This window comes from Myripristis murdjan, chromosome 4 (genome assembly GCF_902150065.1).
Source record: "Myripristis murdjan chromosome 4, fMyrMur1.1, whole genome shotgun sequence".
Lineage (NCBI taxonomy): Eukaryota > Metazoa > Chordata > Actinopteri > Holocentriformes > Holocentridae > Myripristis > Myripristis murdjan.
The window spans coordinates 35924952-35945976 of NC_043983.1; the positions used below are offsets into that span (position 1 = coordinate 35924952).

At 49.5% G+C, this 21025-nt stretch overlaps 3 protein-coding genes across 4 annotated transcripts in view; 2 read left to right on the plus strand and 1 right to left on the minus strand.

Moving 5' to 3' along the window:
- The window catches only part of stil (STIL centriolar assembly protein), a 47810-nt gene that overhangs the window by 22745 nt on the left and 4040 nt on the right, over positions 1-21025 (plus strand). The gene's annotated exons all lie outside the window — the stretch shown is intronic.
- Positions 1610-7150, plus strand: serpinc1 (serpin peptidase inhibitor, clade C (antithrombin), member 1). Its single transcript, XM_030049258.1, has 7 exons — positions 1610-2139; positions 3086-3301; positions 3811-3948; positions 4265-4483; positions 5607-5781; positions 6402-6466; positions 6918-7150. The coding sequence occupies exons 1-7, from the start codon at positions 1771-1773 to the stop codon at positions 7092-7094; spliced, it is 1359 nt and encodes a 452-aa protein (XP_029905118.1). The 5' UTR covers positions 1610-1770; the 3' UTR covers positions 7095-7150.
- On the minus strand, positions 7691-16448 carry zbtb37 (zinc finger and BTB domain containing 37). Its single transcript, XM_030049259.1, has 4 exons — positions 16177-16448; positions 15064-15979; positions 12845-12944; positions 7691-11827 (listed from the first exon to the last, which is right to left on the minus strand). Exons 2-4 carry the CDS (start codon positions 15969-15971, stop codon positions 11306-11308), a joined length of 1530 nt encoding a protein of 509 aa, XP_029905119.1. The 5' UTR covers positions 15972-15979; positions 16177-16448; the 3' UTR covers positions 7691-11305.

Here is a 21025-nt window from a genome sequence, read left to right on the forward strand (position 1 = left end):
GTTTGGGGGACAAAGATGTTTTTGTCCTTTTGCTAAATGCAACTAACTGGACGTGACTCAGTGTTTGTTGTGTGCATGCGCGTGTGTGTGTGTGTGTGTGTGTGTGTTGTGTAGGCGGTACATGGTGGGTGGAAGGTATTGATGTGGTTTGCAGACAGACTGATGGAAGTGTCTGATAGGGGCATTACAGCTAATCTGTGGTCAGTCATGTGTTGTCCTGCAGGAGGACACTCGGCTGCCTGTGAAAAGTCAAATTCAAACTCAGTTCCTGAACGAACCTGAGCTGGAAAAAACATCACTGGACAAACTTTTAGGGTGTAGCTCGAAATCAAAGTGCTTGCTGTCATGTTTCTCTGGAACACTCCAGATCCTCCTGGTTTAACCTGTCAGCGCCTCCCCGTGGAGAGAAGGAGCGCTGCACCGGGACTGTTGTTCTTCAAAAAATATTTTGAAAGATGAACAACGCACGTTTGTTGGGGACTCAGTATCCATGCTTTTTGCAGCCCTGTTGCTTCCAAACTGGTGGAACTACTTTCTTTCCTGAAACAGACACGGTATCACTACGCATTGAGCGTTGATCATGAACCCACCTCCTATGTTTACACAGCAGTATATATGGTACCATACCTTACACTACCTCCCTACTTTTGTTTTTTCCGTTTCATGAACTGTGGGCCCCCTCCCAAAAGCTTTAAAGAGATTATTTCGGGGGACCTATTCATACATGCCAGTGTCTCATCATCAACTGCATGACTGTATTAATATTGGTAATGTGTGAATAAACTTGAACTTGAAACTTGAAACCACTGAAATAACAAAGAGCAGTCCTGGTGCAGCGCTCGATCTCTCCACAGGGAGGCGTGGTGGGTCAAAAATGTCATTAAACTAACTTGGAAACACTCAGGTTCAGCAACTTAGACATCAACTTTAATTGCAAAAATCATTAGACTTCCAGTCCTTAGTCTCTGTTCCACAGCAGAGGTCAGTTTATTTAGTTCACTCACATTGACTGAGAGGTATAACTGAGTATCATCAGCAAAGCGATTAAAAACAGACAAAGGACAAAATAACGGGCCCAAGAATCGAGCCTTGAGGAACTTCACACTGGACTGAGGACAGTGAATCGAATGTCCTGTCAGTTAAACAAGAAAAAATAGTCCAGTCCAGTGGTTTTCAACAAGGGATCCAGGACCCCCAAAGGTCCTTGATGGTCTTCCAGGAGATCCTCGGCAAAATGAGAGAAAGGCTGTGTTCACACACACACACACCACAAATAATCTGATCCAGCATCACTGATTTGGCCTTTAAAGATATAATTTTGATCATTTCAAACATGGCTTTTAAGCTTTTGTTATGTTTTTTGTTGCTAATTATCTGATCATTTTCTTGTAACCTGCTCATTTTAGAGTCATTTTATATAATTTATTCATCACATTTTTCCCATGCTTTTGATAGAAATCAAGTCAATTGCTGGCAGAAAACTTAAAGTATCACATTAACTAAAAATTATTAGAACTTTAGATTAAAAACAACAACAACAACAACAAAAGAAAACTACCAGGAAATTAACAAAAATAAAACTTGAAAATTATGAATGAAATGAAAAACATTAGATCTGTGTTGCTGGTCACATTCTTGTGGTTAAAATGGCTTCTTGACAGTCAGGAAGGAAGAAGTTTTCAGACTGAGACGCCATGCCGCTGCTGGCAGAGCTTCCTCTCCGGCTGCCAGACGCCACGCTCAGGTTTTTCAAATGTGCTCTGTTGCAGCATGAGGCCGGCTCATTGGCTGTTGGCTGCGGCCTCGCTGCTCCTGGTCTCCGGCTCCTTCGCCGGCCAGGACATCTGCAGCGCCAAACCCAGAGACCTGCCGCTGGAGCCGCGTTGCGTCTACCGGAGCCCCGACCCCGAGGACGAGGCCCCGACGGCGACCGAGCCGGAGAAGATCCCCGAATCCACCAACCCCCGAGTCTGGGAGCTGTCGCAGGCCAACGGCCGCTTCGCCTTGTCGCTGTACAAGCGGCTGGCTGACAGCAAGCCCAGCGACGCCAACATCTTCATGTCACCCATCAGCGTCTCCACGGCCTTCGCCATGACCAAGCTGGGCGCCTGCAACGAAACTCTGAAGCAGATCATGAACGTGAGTCCGGCACCACCTGAAATTATGGAGCCAAAGGAGGGGGGTAACATTCAGAGAAAAAACTCTCAATTTCCAAGATTAAAGTCGTAAATTTACAAAAAATTGCAACTTTAATCTCATTTCAATCTCTTTCATGTAAATTTACCACTTTAATCAAAATATTACCCCTCCTCCCCAGCTCTGTAATGTTTTTTATCTCCCTGCAGTGGCTCTAACACACCGGCAAATGCAAATGGGTCTGATTCTGTAAAGTAGGAAGGACGGGAAATTATTAACAATCAAAACAAGGAATTTGCTGTCAGAACCATCAAATACATTTCAGAGCAAGAAGTGAGAAGTGTCTTTTATAGCGCTATTAATAGCAAATAATTAATTTGTTTTGTACATTATAAAGTTTCCATACTTATTTTGTTTTTATTAGAAGTCGATCAATTAATCGGTTTTGATGGGCATTTTACAAATTGGCAGTATCAGCAGAACTTGGCTGTGATCAAACCGTAAGTCACTGAAATGTGTCACATATGAATAACAGGTAAAGGACCATGAAACACTCCGAAACAATAATTAATTTAGTTCTGCAAAAGTCCAAAAGATTACAGTGAAATTATTACTGTAAAGGCAAACTGTGTTTCCTCCATTATAACATCAGGCTGAACATCTGGACTCAGCGACACTGAGGGAACAAAATTGCTCCAAAAAATAAAAAAGTTATTTTTCATCCTAGATTTGTTTAACGTTTTGATTTTCAGTTCCAGATTCATTAATTACTTTGAGTTTGATGTTTATTTGTATATTTATTTGGGCCATTATATTGTATTATTATATTATTATATCGACCTCTAGTTTTTATGTCCTCTGGCCCGACCCATGACCTTCAGATGCTGTGAGATCTGACGTCATCATCATGTCGTCATGGTTTTGAATCCGCTCACCTGTCGTCCTGCAGGTGTTTGAGTTCGACACCATCAAGGAGAAGACGTCCGACCAGGTCCACTTCTTCTTCGCCAAGCTCAACTGTCGTCTGTTCAGGAAGAAGGACGAGAGCACCGAGCTGATCTCCGCCAACCGGCTCTTCGGGGAAAAGTCGCTGGTCTTCAACGAGACCTACCAGAACATCAGCGAGGTGGTCTACGGAGCCAAGCTGCTGCCGCTCAACTTCAAGGTCGCCCGGGTTCCCAGCCGCCGCAGAGCCGGGACCTTCTGTGTCGTCTTGAGGACGTTTTCACCTCCTGAGGAGAAAACCCCAAGATCACACAGAAGGTCCAGGCCAGGAGACGCACCAGAGTCTAACTGACTGGCTGGCTGACAGTCAGTCAGTCAGTAATTCAGTCTGTCAGGCAGTCAGTAGTATTTTTTCCTCTGTAATGGCCGTAATACGCCGTCATCAGGTCGCCTTCATCAGGTCGGCTGATGAAGACAAACCTTCATCAGAGAGAGAGCGTCCTCCGGTTTCTTCAGTTTTAATTTTCTTTGAACTGTCTTTTACTGCTGTTTATTGGTTTTATACTAACCTGATGAGTTTGTTTTATTTATTTTATGTCATTTTACTTTACTTTTTGCGCCTTTATGAAGCGCTTTGTAGTGCTGATTTAGAGACGTTCTCTCTAACTGAGGATCTTGAGGATCTTGAGGATCTTGAGGATTGTGGTTGTGGTTGTGTTCTTGCTGCAGGAGAAGCCCGAGCTGGCCCGGGTCACCATCAACAACTGGATCTCCAACAAGACTGAGAACCGCATCCAGGACACGCTGCCAGAGGGGGCGCTAGACTCCAACACCGTCCTGGTCCTGGTCAACACCATCTACTTCAAGGTGCCTCATAATTTCACAACTTTAATCTGCCGCGGCGCATCAGTGCCACCGCGGAGCCGGGGGGGGTGGAGGGTCCGAGGTTAAAGTGGTAAATTTACGAGTTTAGAAAGTCTGAAATTTACTAGAAAAAAACTTGTAAAAAATGTTTTTCTTTACTCGCTTTTTTGGCCAAGGAAAGTAAATATAAGGACTGAATCATCTCTAAAGAGGGCTAGCTGGTCGCTGTCTCGTTTGTATGAAATATCTGTGGTTGCCATGGTGACTCTGAGCGGGTGGCGGGTGGCGTGGGTGTGACCGGCGGCGTGCTGCCTTGCAGGGTCAGTGGAAGAGCAAGTTCGACAAAGACAACGTCTTCAAGTCGGACTTCCACGTGAACGAGAACCGCAGCTGCTCGGTCAGCATGATGTACCAGGAGGCCAAGTTCAGGTACGCCCACCTGCCGGACGAGAAGGTGCAGCTGCTGGAGATGCCGTACCGCGGCGATGACATCACCATGGTGATCATCCTGCCGGCCCGGGACACGCCCCTCAGCCAGGTACCTCCTGTCCCTTCCCTTTTCATTTTAGGGATAGAATCTCTTCCTGTAACACCTGGCCTCCTCCAAAGCACAGGGTCTCAAATGGGGGTCCACGTCCCCCTAGTGGTACGCTGGAGTACTACGGGGGGGGTGTGGCATTTTTTAAAATGTTAATTTAAAAAACCTCAGTCATTCCTAAAATAATGAGCCTGTGCTATAAGTTCAATACAAAATGTAGATGAGGCTTTGATAAAGCACATTTTATATTCACTTTTTAATATCAGCTTCAGGTGCAGGTGGATCTGGGCCGGACCGCCTCTTAACATTTATTTCTGTAGTCTTTGGCTCTGCTCAGGGGGAACTGGGCTGAACAAATATTTCAAAGGGGGAACATTATTGAAAATAATGAACAGTTGAGAGCCACTGTTCTAAATAGCAAAACATGTATTATTATTGCTGTTGTCAAAAAAAAAAAAAAACACATATCAGCAGTTTTGACATTTTGCGTCCAGGATTATTCATCTGAAGACTGTTTGTTTGTTTTTTCTCATTTCCAGGTAAGTTTTTGCTAATTTGCTGACTACCTCTTTTCCCAGGTTTTTAAAATAAATCCATCCTGGTGGGGGTGTGGCCTATTCCAGGATGGCCACGCCCCCTCCCACAGGGCAGGAGGGCTCACTGAATGGTTTGATGATGATGATGATGATGATGCTGTAGCCTTCAGTCTTTCATGATTGCTGAAAAACATCTTGCAGATTGATGTATGCAGACAGACAGACAGACAGACAGTCAGTGTGTTAGGGCCACTGTAGGGGGGAATATTATATTTCTGAAGTTTTACTTAGAAGTTTTTGTCTTTATAATATCAGAATTTTCAAGATTTTTTTCTAATAAATTTGTAAATTTTTTCTTGTAAATTTACCACTTTAATGTCAGAGATTATCTGAGTTGTTTTCTTGTAAATTTACTCATTTAATCTTGGAAATTCTGAGTTAATTTCTCTGAATATTATTATTCCCCGCATAATTTTTTCATCTTCCTGCAGTGGCCCTAATAGACGGTCACAGACAGACAGACGGTGCTTTAGCGCGTCATACAGATGCTAAGTGTGTGTGTGTGTGTGTGTGTGTGTGTGTGTGAGGTGGAGGCGAGCCTGGACCTCAGGAAGCTGAGCGGCTGGCTCGAGGCGATGAAGGAGACCACGGTGTCGGTGCAAGTCCCTCGCTTCCGGGTGGAGGACAGTTTCAGTCTGAAGGAGAAGCTGCAGGAGATGGGGCTGAGGGACCTGTTCGACCCGCACAGCGCCAGCCTGCCAGGTGACACACACACACACACACACACACACACACACAGCCCGCTCTCAGTCTCTCTGCGGCTCCAGACGGGACGTCCTGCTGCCGAGGCTCCAGCTGGCTCCATGGTCTCCTCCGGTCTCTGCTGGTCCTCTGTGGGACTGTCCCGCCCGGTTTCCAGCTGCTGAGGGCCCAGAGAATCCCTTTGGGCCAGGCAGGGCTGACCCAGCTCTGGGGCGGGGCACACAGCGGGACAGGCCCGCCAAAAACTGAACAAACTGAAAAACCTGAGGTGTCGTACGGGGCAGTTACAGCACACAACACACAAAGTGGTGACCAAAGCTGAAAAATCCTGTGGTCCGTTCCAAGAAAAAACTCAGATACTCCCTGAAACTTAAGTGGTAAAATTATGAGAAAATATCTTGAGTGAAAAAAGCAAAAGAAGAACTTTTTACCATATATATGTGTGTGTGTGTGTTTTCTCATAAATTTACAACTTTAATCTCAGAGAATATCTGAGTTTGGATGTTGGAGGTCGAGACTGAGCGTGGCAGGACGTCCCGTCACAGAGGCTCCAGTGATGTCAGCAGTGATGTCAGCGGTGATGTCAGCAGTGATGTCAGCGGTGTGCTGTTGTGTTGCAGGGATGCTGGAGGACGACAACAACGAGCTGCACATCTCAGATGCTTTCCACAAAGCTTTCCTGGAGGTGAGTCCCAGCCGGTCCCCGTCCCGGTCCCGGTCCCGGTCCCCGGCCCGGCAGCAGCAGGACCCTGATCCAGCCTCACCGAGCTGACCTTTTTTGTATCTAGTGATTGATGATTTATTTATTTAATTTGCCAGTATTTTTTTTTACAGATTTTCCTGCCATTTTATTGTCATTTCTTTTATTTAAAATGTAATTTTCTGATCATTTTCTCTTCTTTCTCATCTTTCTTTTTTTGCCTATATTTTACTAAAGTTCATGGTAATTTTTTGTTAATTTGCTAGTTGCCTTATTTCCCCAGTTTAAAAAAAAAAAAAATCAAGTGAATTCTGCACGGGCCGCTCTCAGGTTTGGGAAAAGCCAAACATCCGCAGTAAAAAATAATAACCAGAGAGAAAGCGATGTTTGTTTCTGTTCTCGCTCTGAACCCTGATGTCTCACTTCCTGTTTCCAGGTGAACGAGGAGGGCAGCGAGGCGGCGGCCGCCACCGCCGTGGTCGCCGTGGGACGCTCCATCAACCTGGACCGAGAAGTGTTCCTGGCCGACCGGCCCTTCCTGCTGCTCATCAGAGAGGCCAGCATCAACACCCTGCTGTTCACCGGGAGGCTGGCCGAGCCCTGCAGCCACTGAGCACACACACACACACACACACACACACACACACACACAGTCTGGACTCCCAGGCATTATGTGTCCCACCAAATATTTTGAGGTGAAATAAAGTTGTGAGAACGTCGGTGTGTTTATGTTTTCATTTCATCTCCGTCTTCTTCAGGATCTGAAAGCTGTGTGAGGCTGTGTGTGTGTGTGTGTGTGTGTGTGTGTGTGTGTGTGTGGTCGAGACAGAGTGTGAAACTTTTTTTTTTTTCCTTCCAGGAATGACCTTTGTGTGTTTGCAGGTAAATGTAGAACATTCTCACGTTCCATGTGAGCAAATTGATTAAACAGATCATTATTTTGTCCTTTAACTTTGTTCAACTGGAAAACATCGAAGCTCGTGGGACGGAGGACACGTGGCAAGGCCCAAACACCCAAATACATTGAGAGGTACAAGTCCCCCTCAATGTTCAGGCATGTCCCCCCCAAAAATATTGCTGGAATATATTAGCAATTCAATGTTCAGGCATTCCCATTTTTGGCTTTGGTTTTGGCCCTGACAGGTGGCGTCTTCAGCCTGTCACAGTGACTGACAGATAAACAGTAAACAGTGTGTGTGTGCGTGCGTGTGTGTGTGTGTGCGTGTGTGTGTGTGTGTGTGTGCGGGCAGAAGGAAGAGGCGAGCCGCTGTGACACTTAAAGTGCTTTATTTCCTGGTCTGAGATCGGAGTGGAGCTGTGAGTGATCTAGTGGTCATGGTGAGAGAAGCTCTTCACATTATCTAAATGATTAACTAAGCGACCTTTGACCTTTGGCCTTGCAAACCAGCAGTAACACCCCCCGCCACCCCCCACCCCCAGGTTGTTTTAGCAACAGACACATGCAACATAAAGGATCTTCACATCAAACCTGTCAGGTTTGTCTACGTGACGTGTTGAGTACCTCTTCTTTAAAAAATGTACAATATTAAAAGTTAATTTACTAAATTCCATTTTTTCTCTGACGTGTTTTCTGATATATTAGGATATATTCTGAGGAATCAACAGTATTGAGTAAGTCATTAAGTATATATCTAAATGATTTGATTTAAGTAGGCATGTTGTGGTCAAGGTTACTGGATATTCAGATAATAAACATTTCACACAATAAAGAGTAAAAAAGTGAAAAGCATCAAAGCCAGAAGTCGTCCAGGCAACAGAGGAAACTGGAAACCAGCCAGACCAGAGCCGGTCTGGACCGGACTGGACAGGACAGGACCGGACCGGACCGGACAGGACTAGACCAGACCGGACTGGACTGGACCGGACCGGACCAGACCGGACTCAACTGGACCGGACCGGACCGGACTGGACCGGACCAGAGCTGGAGCCTCCAGACCGGTCAGAAGTGGACTGGGCTGGGCTGAACCAGATCAGCCTGACTGGGCTAAATGGATGAAATTGGATTTAAGATCAATCTGACTGGATTAAACTGCACCAGGCTGACAGAACTCGATTTGATCTGATCAATTAAACTGGTCTAAACTGGATTAAACTGGTCTAAACTGGACCAGGCCATGCTGACTGGTCTAAACTGGATTAAACTGGTCTAAACTGGACCAGACTATGTTGACTGGTCTAAACTGGATTAAACTGGTCTAAACTGGACCAGACTATGTTGACTGGTCTAAACTGGACCAGACCATGTTGACTGGTCTAAACTGGATTAAACTGGTCTAAACTGGATTAAACTGGTCTAAACTGGACCAGACTATGGTGACCAGTCTAAACTGGATTAAACTGGTCTAAACTGGACCAGACTATGTTGACCAGTCTAAACTGGATTAAACTGGTCTAAACTGGACCAGACTATGTTGACTGGTCTAAACTGGACTGGAAGCAGCAGAAATGATTTAAAATGACGAGTCTGAACTGAAAATGCCCATCACTTGTTGCTACAGTCTAAACTGGTTCAAACTGGTTCCGTCTGGTCCAGTCCGGTTCAGGCTGGTTCTGATGTGAAGGACAGAAAGGTTTACAAAAAAAAAAAAAAAGCTTCACATCTGGTGATGAAGTGAGACTTTTCTGGACAACTTCACTGCACTGAAAGTCAAATCAGTCTGTGTGTATTCCTTGAGTTTCTGCAGGGAGTGTGTGTGTGTGTGTGTGTGTGTGCGTGTGTGTGTGTGCATGTGTGTGTGTGTGTGTGTGCATTTGTGTGTGTGTGTGTGTGTGTGTGTGTGTGTGTGTGTGTGTGTGTGTGTGTGTGTGTGCGTGTGTGTGTGTGAGTGTGTGTGTGTGTGTGTGTGTGTGTCAGCTGAGGTTTCTGTCCTTCGCAGGGATTCTCAGTGAACTGATCAGCTGCTGCTCTTCTATGTACAGGAGGATTTCCACGGTGAGCAGCTGGCTGAGGTTAGCGGTTAGCTGTTAGCGGTTAGCGCTCTGCTACGAGGGGAGTAAACGTCCGGTCAGTGAATAAAAGAGGACAGAGTCTCTATACCTGATAGTTCCTGTTTAGCCTGAAGAGTGACGCGGTGGGAGCGGAGGCAGCTGCTCGGCTTGCATAAGAAACCACCGTCCACTGAGAATCTGATTCACAGCTCTGAGAGAAACAGTAACAGCCAATCCATGTGCTACCCTTACAACTGATTCAACACTTAGCGTCTTTACATTGTTCTCTGATGCAAAACAAAACAAAAACTACTCCTTTAAATATGCATGTGTGATATAGGTATATAGATTTTTCATAGTTGTGTAAAAAAGTCAGTTTGTTTGACCCCGCCTCTCTCTAAGTGCTCGAGTTGTTTTGGCGTTTCGGAGGCCCGGAGGCCACGCCTCCTTTCCTTTGGTTGCCGGGAAGTCCGTCCGCCCCGCTCCTGACCTCCGGCGGGTGACCTCTGACCTCCAGCTCCTACATCCATCTGGTCCGACAGGGTCTGTGGCTCCTTCTCCTCCCACATTGTCAGAGCTCAAAGTGTCCGTGAAAAAGCTTAACGTTATAAAAATAGTTCCACCTCACAGAGAAGCTCACACACGTGGAGGTGATGCGTCCTGGCTGTGCTGTATTGCGTAGTGATGAGAGGTAACTGAGCTGCTGTGTAGCTTATCTGAGGCTGACGCCGTCAAGTTTTCCTGCTGTGTGTCTGAACAGGCAACAGGCTGCCCGATGGTCTCCGCAAATCTACTGCATCCAATCCAATCTGTTCCGACAGCCTCTGAAACCCACAACTTCACTGCATTTCTCTCCACAACGAGGAGAAAAGGTTCATTAGCAAAGAAGCGCAGAGAGAAAATTTGATTATTATGTTTTAAATGTCAGATCAGTGGTGCTCGATCAGATTTCTTGTGTTTAAATGCTTGTGAAAAGTGTTCACAAGCATTTAAACCTTTGAAACTTGAGCAAGTTCATTTAATTTCTTTCAGACAAACATGGGAAAGATGCTGTTGTCCCTCGCTATAACGTGGTTCACCTTTCGTGGTCTTAGCAGGAACTGACCTGAAAATTAGCAAGAGATTAGTAAAAAGTTATAAGAAAAAATACTGGAAAATAATGAAATGTTACTAGAATATTACCCCAAAAAAGAAGCAATTTTTTTTTCAAAATTAATTAGAATTATTATAAGCTGACCGTAAGAGTTAAGTTAACCTAAATGAATTTTAAAAAATGACAGGAAAAAAAGAAATGCAGTGAATTTTGTTGAGGGTTTCAAAGGGTTAACAACCAGTCAGCTCCTTTCTGACTGACTGGTTTTTCCTGTCGAGCTGCTTGTGAGTGTTTTCTAGCCGCTGTGGCACTTTGAGAGCAGCAGGGGGCGCTGCAGATTGTCTCGAGGCAGGTGAAGAGGATCTGAACTGTGACGTGTGAAAGTGGCACAGAGACGTTTGGCAAAGTTTCCACCAGACAGACTGTTGTCGTGCTGCATTCTGAACCTGTAACACCGGTAAATACAAAAGTAGAAATCTGTAACATAAGAAAGACAGAGGCAGACGAGGCCACGGCGCGGCGCGGCGCGGCGCGGCACGGCGCGGCGTGGCGTATGAGGTTGTTGGAGTGTGTGGCGTTTCTTCATTTAGCTTAATCTGTTCGGTTTGGTTAGTGAAGGTAGATGCGGTTTAAAGCGGAAAAATCTCAGTTCTGACTCGACATGCAACGTGTTCTCTCATGGCGGCTGTTGCATTGATTGTAGCGGATCGGCGCCCGACGGGATCGGACCGGCCCCCCGGACGCCCCCCTCCCCTCCCTCCCTCACCTCCCCGCCTCGGAGGTCAGTCGGGCCCCGTGGTGGACACCGAGGCCTGCGGGGCGTCTCCGTACGGGCCTCCCCCGCCGCCGGCGCCCCCGGCCTCGGGCTCCTCCTGGCTGGGCGAGGCCTCGTCGGTCTGGCCTCCCCGGGAGGTGACGGAGGCGGTGGTGGTCTCGGGCGAGGCGCTGTGCGCCTCCTGCGGCGCGCAGCCCGGGTGGTTCTTGCGGAAGTGCTGGTTGAGGATGGCCTGGAAGGGGAAGCTCTTGCCGCAGACGTGGCAGTGGAAGGGCTTGTTGCCGGTGTGCTTGCGGATGTGGTACTCCAGCTGGTCTTTGCGGGTGTACTTCTTCCCGCAGATGCGGCAGACGAACGGCGTGATGCCCATGTGCAGCCGCATGTGGCGGTCCAGGCTGCCCTTCTGGTTGAAGGACTTGCAGCAGTAGATGCAGGTGAGTCGCGGGTTGTAACGGAACCAGCGGTCGCCCACCTGCTCCCTCAGGTACTCCTCGTAGCCGCCCATGTCGAAGGCGGCGTGCTCCTCCCCCTGCAGGAGAACAAGAGGCTGGTTGACACAGCAGGACCAGAGTCTGCTGACGCGACGCCGCTTTCTCGTGATCTGATTATGAGCCGGTCAGAACCAGCTCAGACCAGAGCTCGAGTCCCCGCACCGACTGCGACGTCCTGTTTTCCATCTACAGGACAGACGTCTGTTTGACTTCTACACTGAAAACGGCCGAATTCATCAAAATGTAACTTGAAGCTTCTGCATTAATACTGAAAGAACAGTAAGTGTAACATCTGTCCAGATGTTCAGCGTTCTACAAATGTTGAGTTTCATTCTGACCTGGCTGTACTGGGAACTCAATAGCAGAACGCTTCGAACACGACTTGGCTCGATGTTCGGCGCCGTTAATTACATCACTGCTGTCGCATAAATAAAACGTGATGTAAACACCACACATGGAGTGGAGTCATGTTTGTCCGTCCCTTCTAACTCATGAATCTGCCTTGTATGTTTTATGTTGTCACCAAAGCTTCCATCTTTACATTACGAGCACTTTGATCTGTCTTGATGTGTCCTATAAAATAAACGGGTCTCCGCGTTGGACCGTTTTTATTAATAACTTTTTCCTGCCGCAACTCATGAATTAGTCTCGCGCTCACACAGGAAACAACCAGACGAGCTTCCATGTGGGTCTGAAGCTGAAGACACGCCTCCAACATGAAGTTCACGCTGTTCATCATCACAGTAACTCAACTACTACTGCTGAGGAGGAGGAGGAGGAGCAGACTCAACAGGCACTTAAGGCTGCTGCTTGTCCGCAATGCATGATGGGATATATTGCCTGGTTAGGGATGTCCACTACATGTGGCGGTGGATTGTGGGATACGTGCAGTGCACTATGTATGAACATTAATAATCACTAAACATTCGGACGCCCCTACAAAGTGGCCTAATCGCTGTATAGAGCACTAAACGGTGATTAGCCGTGAACATGTTACAGCTGCTGTCCTGCACAGCGCCCCGTGGCATGCTGGGAAACGTAGTGCGGGGAGGTACCTGGGAGCTGGGCTGCCGCAGGTCGTCCGCCCGGCTGGGAGACTCGCTCTTCGCTCTCTGACGCTCGGCCAACACGACCACGCTGCCGGTCGGACTGAACCTGCACACACACACACACACACACACGCACACACACACACACACACACACACACACACACACACACACACGCACACACACGCACACTATCATCATCATCAGTGTATTCGTTCATTACATGATCAACTGCTACAAATTTAGGATGAAGCCTGTCTGTCTGCTGTGACTCACCTGTCTGTCTGTCTGTCTGTCTGTCTGCTGTGACTCACCTGTCTGTCTGTCTGTTATGACTCACCTGTCTGTCTGTCTGCTGTGACTCACCTGTCTGTCTGTCTGCTGTGACTCACCTGTCTGTCTGTCTGTCTGTCTGCTGTGACTCACCTGTCTGTCTGTCTGTCTGCTGTGACTCACCTGTCTGTCTGTCTGTCTGTCTGTCTGTCTGTCTGCTGTGACTCACCTGTCTGTCTGTCTGCTGTGACTCACCTGTCTGTCTGTCTGTCTGTCTGCTGTGACTCACCTGTCTGTCTGTCTGTCTGCTGTGACTCACCTGTCTGTCTGTCTGTCTGTCTGTCTGTCTGCTGTGACTCACCTGTCTGTCTGTCTGCTGTGACTCACCTGTCTGTCTGTCTGCTGTGACTCACCTGTCTGTCTGTCTGTCTGTCTGCTGTGACTCACCTGTCTGTCTGTCTGTCTGTCTGTCTGCTGTGACTCACCTGTCTGTCTGTCTGTTATGACTCACCTGTCTGTCTGTCTGCTGTGACTCACCTGTCTGTCTGTCTGCTGTGACTCACCTGTCTGTCTGTCTGTCTGTCTGCTGTGACTCACCTGTCTGTCTGTCTGTCTGCTGTGACTCACCTGTCTGTCTGTCTGTCTGTCTGTCTGTCTGTCTGCTGTGACTCACCTGTCTGTCTGTCTGCTGTGACTCACCTGTCTGTCTGTCTGTCTGTCTGCTGTGACTCACCTGTCTGTCTGTCTGTCTGCTGTGACTCACCTGTCTGTCTGTCTGTCTGTCTGCTGTGACTCACCTGTCTGTCTGTCTACCGTGACTCACCTGTCTGTCTATCTGTCTGTCTGTCTGCTGTGACTCGCCTGTCTGTCTGTCTGTCTGTCTGTCTGCTGTGACTCACCTGTCTGTCTGTCTGCTGTGACTCACCTGTCTGTCTGCTGTGACTCACCTGTCTGTCTGTCTGCTGTGACTCACCTGTCTGACTGTCTGCTGTGACTCACCTGTCTGTCTGTCTGCTGTGACTCGCCTGTCTGTCTGTCTCTCTGCTGTGACTCACCTGTCTGTCTGCTGTGACTCACCTGTCTGTCTGTCTCTCTGCTGTGACTCACCTGTCTGACTGCTGTGACTAACCTGTCTGTCTGTCTGTCTGCTGTGACTCTCCTGTCTGTCTGCTGTGACTCTCCTGTCTGTCTGTCTCTCTGCTGTGACTCACCTGTCTGTCTGCTGTGACTCACCTGTCTGTCTGTCTCTCTGCTGTGACTCACCTGTCTGTCTGTCTGTCTGCTGTGACTCACCTGTTTGTCTGTCTGTCTGCTGTGACCCACCTGTCCATCTGTCTGCTGACTCACCTGTCTGTCTGCTGTGACTCACCTGTCTGTCTGTCTGCTGTGACTCGCATGTCTGTCTGTCTCTCTGCTGTGACTCACCTATCTGTCTGCTGTGACTCACCTGTCTGTCTGTTTCTCTGCTGTGACTCACCTGTCTGTCTGTTGTGACTCGCCTGTCTGTCTGTCTGCTGTGACTCGCCTGTCTGTCTGTCTGCTGTGACTCACCTGTCTGTCTGTCTGCTGTGACTCACCTGTCTGTCTGCTGTGACTCGCCTGTCTGTCTGCTGTGACTCGCCTGTCTGTCTGTGTGCTGTGACTCGCCTGTCTGTCTGTGTGCTGTGACTCGCCTGTCTGTCTGTGTGCTGTGACTCGCCTGTCTGTCTGCTGTGACTCGCCTGTGACTCGCCTGTCTGTCTGCTGTGACTCGCCTGTCTGTCTGCTGTGACTCGCCTGTCTGTCCGCTGTGACTCGCCTGTCTGTCCGCTGTGACTCGCCTGTCTGTCTGCTGTGATTCGCCTGTTTGTCTGCTGTGACTCACCTGTCTGTCTGCTGTGATTCGCCTGTCTGTCTGCTGTGACTCACCTGTCTGTCTGCTGTGACTCGCCTGTCTGTCTGCTGTGACTCACCTGTCTGTCTCACTGAAGCTGCTAGACGGCTGGATGGTTTTGGGCCCCAGCGAGGCCGGCGGCCCCTGCAGCAGGGCGCTGCGTCCTGATGTGTCGATCATCATGGTGGCTCCCTCCTCGGCGGCCGCCTCCTCCTGAGGCTCCGCCCCGATCCACTCCTCCATCCTCTCCGTCTTGATGCGGACTCCGTCCACGCCTCCCTCTTCGCTGCTGCCGGCGCGCTCCGGCTCGCCGCTCGTCTCCACGTACCACTGGCCGGCCCGGTTGATGCGCAGGATGGATTCTTTGCCCGTCCGGCCGGCGGCGCCGGGTCCCTCCGGCCCGCCGTGCTCCGCCGCCGGGGGGCTGAGCGGCTCCTCGGCGGGACTTCCGGCCTCGCGCGTCTCCGCGGCTCCGGCGGAGGAACCTCCCCGCGGGCCGAGGAGACGCAGACCGCCTCGCGCCGCCTCCAGGGTCCTGCAGCCGCCGCGGTGGCCCCGCCCCTCCTCCTCCCCCGGGTCCTCGTCCAGGTCGGCCAGGCTGATCTTCAGGTGGATCCCCTCCAGGATCTGGGTGCAGCGGTCGATGATGTGCTGCATCTGCAGGAAGCTGGCGGCCGTCAGGTAGCTGATGATGTCGGCGAGCTGCAGGCACAGCCGGCCGGTGTAGCAGAAGGACAGCAGCTGCTCGAACACCGACGGGTTGCGGATCACCGTCAGCGACACGGTGCTCATCTGGCTCAGCGACATGTGGTCTCTGAAGTACGGCGAGCTGGCGGCCAGAACCACCTTGTGGGCCCGGAAGCTCTGACCCTGCACGTTGACCACGATGTCACACAGCCGGCCCTGCACACGCAGCTGGTTCAGGTGCGACAGCACCGAGTTACTGAAGTCCGGGATGTCCAGCTGGATGCTGCCGGACCGCTCCATGCTGCAGCCTGCAGGGACCAGAACCACAACAGAGCCACATCAGAGCCACATCAGAACCACAGCAGAACCACAGCAGAAACACATCAGAACCACAGCAGAACCCCTTCAGAACCACATGAGCAGCAGACCGGCTCAGGACTGAACCAGTACCCGGACCAGAGCAGGACCGGACCGGGCAGGCAGCGGCGGGGCAGCTGGGACTCACCTGAGGGGAAAACAGCGGCAGTAGGTCGGTAGTGTGGCTGTCGAGGCTTCAGTCCTCGCAGCTAGCTGGGCATCGTTAGCCGCACCGCAGATGACGGAGCTCCGCCGCCGCCCGCCGCTCGGCGCGGAGGTCGCTGATTCAACGCCGGGAAACAGGCGCTCTGCTCGGCAGCACTGCGCTCTGCGGGTCGGTCAGCAGCCCGGGAGCCATTCCGCTGAAACTTGTTGTCTGTTTTCTGTCCGCTCACTTCTCATCTTCCTTTTCACGGCAGAAGGGCCGAGGCTGGAGGAAGAAAACGCGGGGCATTGTGGGAAGCGCAGTGCTTCTTCTCGCCACAGACGCTGTAACGGCGGCTGCGAGGACTACGTTTCCCGAGATGCATCGCGCGGTGTAGGTGGGTCTGGTGCTTGTAGTTTGGAAAGACTAGTTTCTCTGCAAAACACACACACACACACACACACACACACACACACACACACACACACACACACACACACACACACACACACACACACACACAGTGCACATGCTTTGCGTGTTTTTCATCAAAATGAAACTGAAAGCGCGTGACGCCGCGTTTCTTCATGTTTCAGTTGAAGTGACAGGAAGCAGAGGAGGAGGCTCCTGAGGCTGCAGGGTGTCTGGGTGTGTTTGGGTGTGTTTGGGTGTGTTAGGAGTGTCTGGGTGTGTTTGGGTGTGTTTGGGTGTTTGCTGTGGACAGAGGCTGTAGGCCACAACACCTATTGATTTCTGCTGCCATGGCAACGGTTCTGCCTGAATACACACTACTCACAAAAAGTTAGGGATATTGGGCTTTCGGGTGAAATTTCAGGATGAACCTAAAATGCATTCTAACCTTTCCAGGTGAACTTAATGTGACCTTCTGTAAACTTTTGAATGCACATGTCCAACTGTTCAGTGTTTCAGTACTTTTTGCACAAGTTGCTGTTCTCTAACAAGGAGTTTAACGGCAAAATTCACATCAGGTGTTTGATGCTCCAGCTCATCGAGGTCGTATCATTAGGGAACGGCTGCTGGAGACTGGGGTACCTCAGATGGAGTGGCCTGCACTTTCTCAGACCTGAATCCCATAGAAAACCTATGGGATCAGCTGAGTGGCCGTGTAGAGGCTTGGAGCTCTGTACCCCAGAACCTCAATGTCCTGAGGGCTGCCCTTCAAGAAGAGTGGGATGCCATGCCTCAGCAGACAATAAGTCCACTTGTGAACAGCATGAGACGTCGCTGTCAAGCTGTAATTGATGCTCAAGGGCACATGACAAGTTATTGACACTGACATTTTTTGTTGTGGTATATCCACCACTGTTGTTGGCTTTTGTTTCAAGAAATTGTTTGAGATGAGGAAATCACCAGTGTATGCTTCTACTTAAATGCCCTACTTTCATGATATAATATCACTGTAGCGTGAACTTTTTATATATTTAAATTTCACCCAAAAGCCAAATATCCCTAACTTTTTGTCAGCAGTGTATAAACTGTAAGTTTGTACTGCAGACACTCAGATTTCCCTCAGGTGTGTGGCATCTCCATCATGTTTGTATCTGAATCTGCTGTGAGACACACACTCACACACACACTCACACACACACACACACACACACACACACACACACACACACACACACTCACACTCACAGTGAGACCTTACGTAGGACAGAGTCCACTGAAGGTTTTAAGAGAGAGCTGATCTTCTGGGACGGGCTGCTCGCTGCTGTGTGTTCTCTGCTGTGTGTTCTCTGCTGTGTGTTCTCTGCTGTGTGTTCTCTGCTGCGTGTTCTCTGCTGTGTGTTCTCTGCTGTGTGTTCTCTGCTGCGTGTTCTCTGCTGTGTGTTCTCTGCTGTGTGTTCTCTGCTGCGTGTTCTCTGCTGTGTGTTCTCTGCTGTGTGTTCTCTGTTCTGTGTGTTCTCTGTTCTGTGTGTTCTCTGCTGTGTGTTCTCTGCTGTGTGTTCTCTGCTGTGTGTTCTCTGCTGTGTGTTCTCTGCTGTGTGTTCTCTGCTGTGTGTTCTCTGTTGTGTGTTCTCTGTTCTGTGTTCTCTGTTGTGTGTTCTCTGTTCTGTGTTCTCTGTTGTTTCCCTGGATTTTATTTTGTTTTCTCCTTTCGCTGTAAAGCACTTTGTGATTGTATCTAGGAAAAGTGCTCTATAAATAAAATTTACTTACTTACTTACTTACTTACACACACACTCACACACACACACACACGCACACACACACACACACACACACACACACACACACTCACACATACACACACATTCTCACACACACACACACACACACACACACACACTCATAGCAGTGGTTCTCTAATGGCGTTTTTCCACGAGCACCTACTCGGCTCGACTCGGTTTCGGTGGTTGTCCATCACCGTTGAGTCCCACCTCATCGTGGGTGGAGTCGTCATAACAACGCGGCCCCGCCCCCAAGCACAGAAAAGTCTCCATGGCTGTGTCTGAAAATCACTCCCTCCCTCCCCCCTCCCTACTCACTCTATAGGGAGGTCAGTGTAGTGACTATACAGTGACTCAATAGTGGACCGTATCAGACACGACTTCGCTCGTTGTTTGGCGCCGTTCCGCAATGCATGATGGGATATATTGCCTGGTTAGTGACCATCAGATGTTCACTACATTTGGCGGTGGATTGTGGGAAACATGCAGTGGACTATATAGTGAACATTAATAATCACTAGACATTCGGACACCACTACAAAAAGGCCTAATCACTGTATAGTGCACTATATAGTGGTTAGGGAGTGGTTTCGGACACAGCCCACCTCTTCATGTGACCGCGGTGCCGGTTTACTTGCCATTTTCCAACTTTGCCGACTTCAGTGATGATCAATGCGCCCGCTCGCTGCTGCTGTTTCCTTTTTAAATGTCGGCTTTGGTTTTCATGCAGGAGTCGCTCTCGTCGCTCCCCGTCCAATCAGAGGCCTGCACGGCGTTTACGGCACATTTCAGCTCGACTCAGCTCACCTGGAGCCCCGGCTGAGTCGGCACTGAAACAGGACCTGGTACCAGGAACTGAACCAGGACCTGGAACCAGGAACTGAACCAGGACCTGGTACCAGGAACTGAAACAGGACCTGGTACCAGGAACTGAAACAGGACCTGGTACCAGGAACTGAAACAGGACCTGGTACCAGGAACCACCACCTGATGGAAAGCTCGAGGCGAGTAGCTGCTGTGGAAAACGGCCCAAAGTTTCCTGGTGTGAGGAAGCCTGATCCCTGACACACAGAGGATGGGGGAGAGCGTCAGTGGCCAAGGACAGAGACTGCTGGGCCAGCAGGGGGCGCCGCTCCAGGCACAGCACATTGAAACTGAAACTAATGGCGGCTGTTAGCTAGCTCAGGACTGCGGCAGTGTTTTAGCCGCTGATGCTAGCTGCTCCTCAGTTAGCTCATGTTAGCTAACCAGCTCTAAGATCATTCTAACGCGCTCGGTGATGATGTCACAGGGAGCAGAGACGGCTGTGATTGGAGGATGTGTGTGTGTGTGGTGTTTTTTTAAGATTATATTTTTGGCATTTCTGCTTTTTTGACAGCCACAGTGGAAACAGACAGGAAAGGCAGGGGAGAGAGAGACAGGAGGGGCAGGGGAGAGAGAGACAGGAGGGGCAGGGGAGAGAGAGACAGGAGGGGCAGGGGAGAGAGAGACAGGAGGGGCAGGGGAGAGAGAGACAGGAAAGGCAGGGGAGAGAGAGACAGGAGGGGCAGGGGAGAGAGAGACAGGAGGGGCAGGGGAGAGAGAGGACGACCTGCAGCAGAGGACCTGAGGTCGGATTTGAACCCTGGTCGCTGCGATCAGGACTGAGCCCTGGTGCACGGTGTGCTCTTTACCGCTGAGCCACCGGTGATGTGTGTGTTGAATGGGAACGTTGTTGAATGGGAACGTTGTTGGATGGGAACGTTGTTGAATGGGAACGTTGTTGGATGGGAACGTTGTTGAATGGGAATGTTGTTGAATGGGAACGCTGAATGGGAACGTTGTTGAATGGGAACGTTGAATGGGAACGTTGTTGGATGGGAACGTTGTTGGATGGGAACGTTGTTGAATGGGAACGTTGTTGAATGGGAACGTTGTTGAATGGGAACGCTGAATGGGAACGTTGTTGAATGGGAACGTTGAATGGGAACGTTGTTGGATGGGAACGTTGTTGAATGGGAACGTTGTTGAATGGGAACGTTGTTGAATGGGAACGCTGAATGGGAACGTTGTTGAATGGGAACGTTGAATGGGAACGTTGTTGAATGGGAACGTTGTTGGATGGGAACGTTGTTGAATGGGAACGTTGTTGAATGGGAATGTTGTTGAATGGGAACGCTGAATGGGAACGTTGTTGAATGGGAACGTTGTTGAATGGGAACGCTGAATGGGAACGTTGTTGAATGGGAACGTTGAATGGGAACGTTGTTGGATGGGAACGTTGTTGAATGGGAACGTTGTTGAATGGGAACATTGTTGAATGGGAACGCTGAATGGGAACGTTGTTGAATGGGAACGTTGTTGAATGGGAACGTTGTTGGATGGGAACGTTGTTGAATGGGAGCGTTGTTGAATGGGAACGTTGTTGGATGGGAACGTTGTTGAATGGGAGCGTTGTTGAATGGGAACACTGAATGGGAATGTTGTTGAATGGGAACATTGAATGGGAACGTTGTTGAATGGGAATGTTGTTGCATGGGAACGTTGTTGAATGGGAACGTTGTTGAATGGGAACGTTGAATGGGAACGTTGTTGAATGGGAACGCTGAATGGGAACGTTGTTGAATGGGAACGTTGTTGAATGGGAACGTTGTTGGATGGGAACGCTGAATGGGAACGTT

Coding starts and splice junctions, on each gene's coding strand:
- serpinc1 (XM_030049258.1), top strand. CDS start 1,771: ATGAGGCCGGCTCATTGGCTGTTGGCTGCGGCCTCGCTGCTCCTGGTC. Junction 2,140..3,085: donor CTCTGAAGCAGATCATGAAC/GTGAGTCCGGCA, acceptor GTCGTCCTGCAG/GTGTTTGAGTTCGACACCAT. Junction 5,782..6,401: donor GCACAGCGCCAGCCTGCCAG/GTGACACACACA, acceptor GTTGTGTTGCAG/GGATGCTGGAGGACGACAAC.
- zbtb37 (XM_030049259.1), bottom strand. CDS start 15,971: ATGGAGCGGTCCGGCAGCATCCAGCTGGACATCCCGGACTTCAGTAAC. Junction 12,945..15,063: donor AGCTTCAGTGAGACAGACAG/GTGAGTCACAGC, acceptor GTGTGTGTGCAG/GTTCAGTCCGACCGGCAGCG. Junction 11,828..12,844: donor TGCGGCAGCCCAGCTCCCAG/GTACCTCCCCGC, acceptor GTTCTCCTGCAG/GGGGAGGAGCACGCCGCCTT.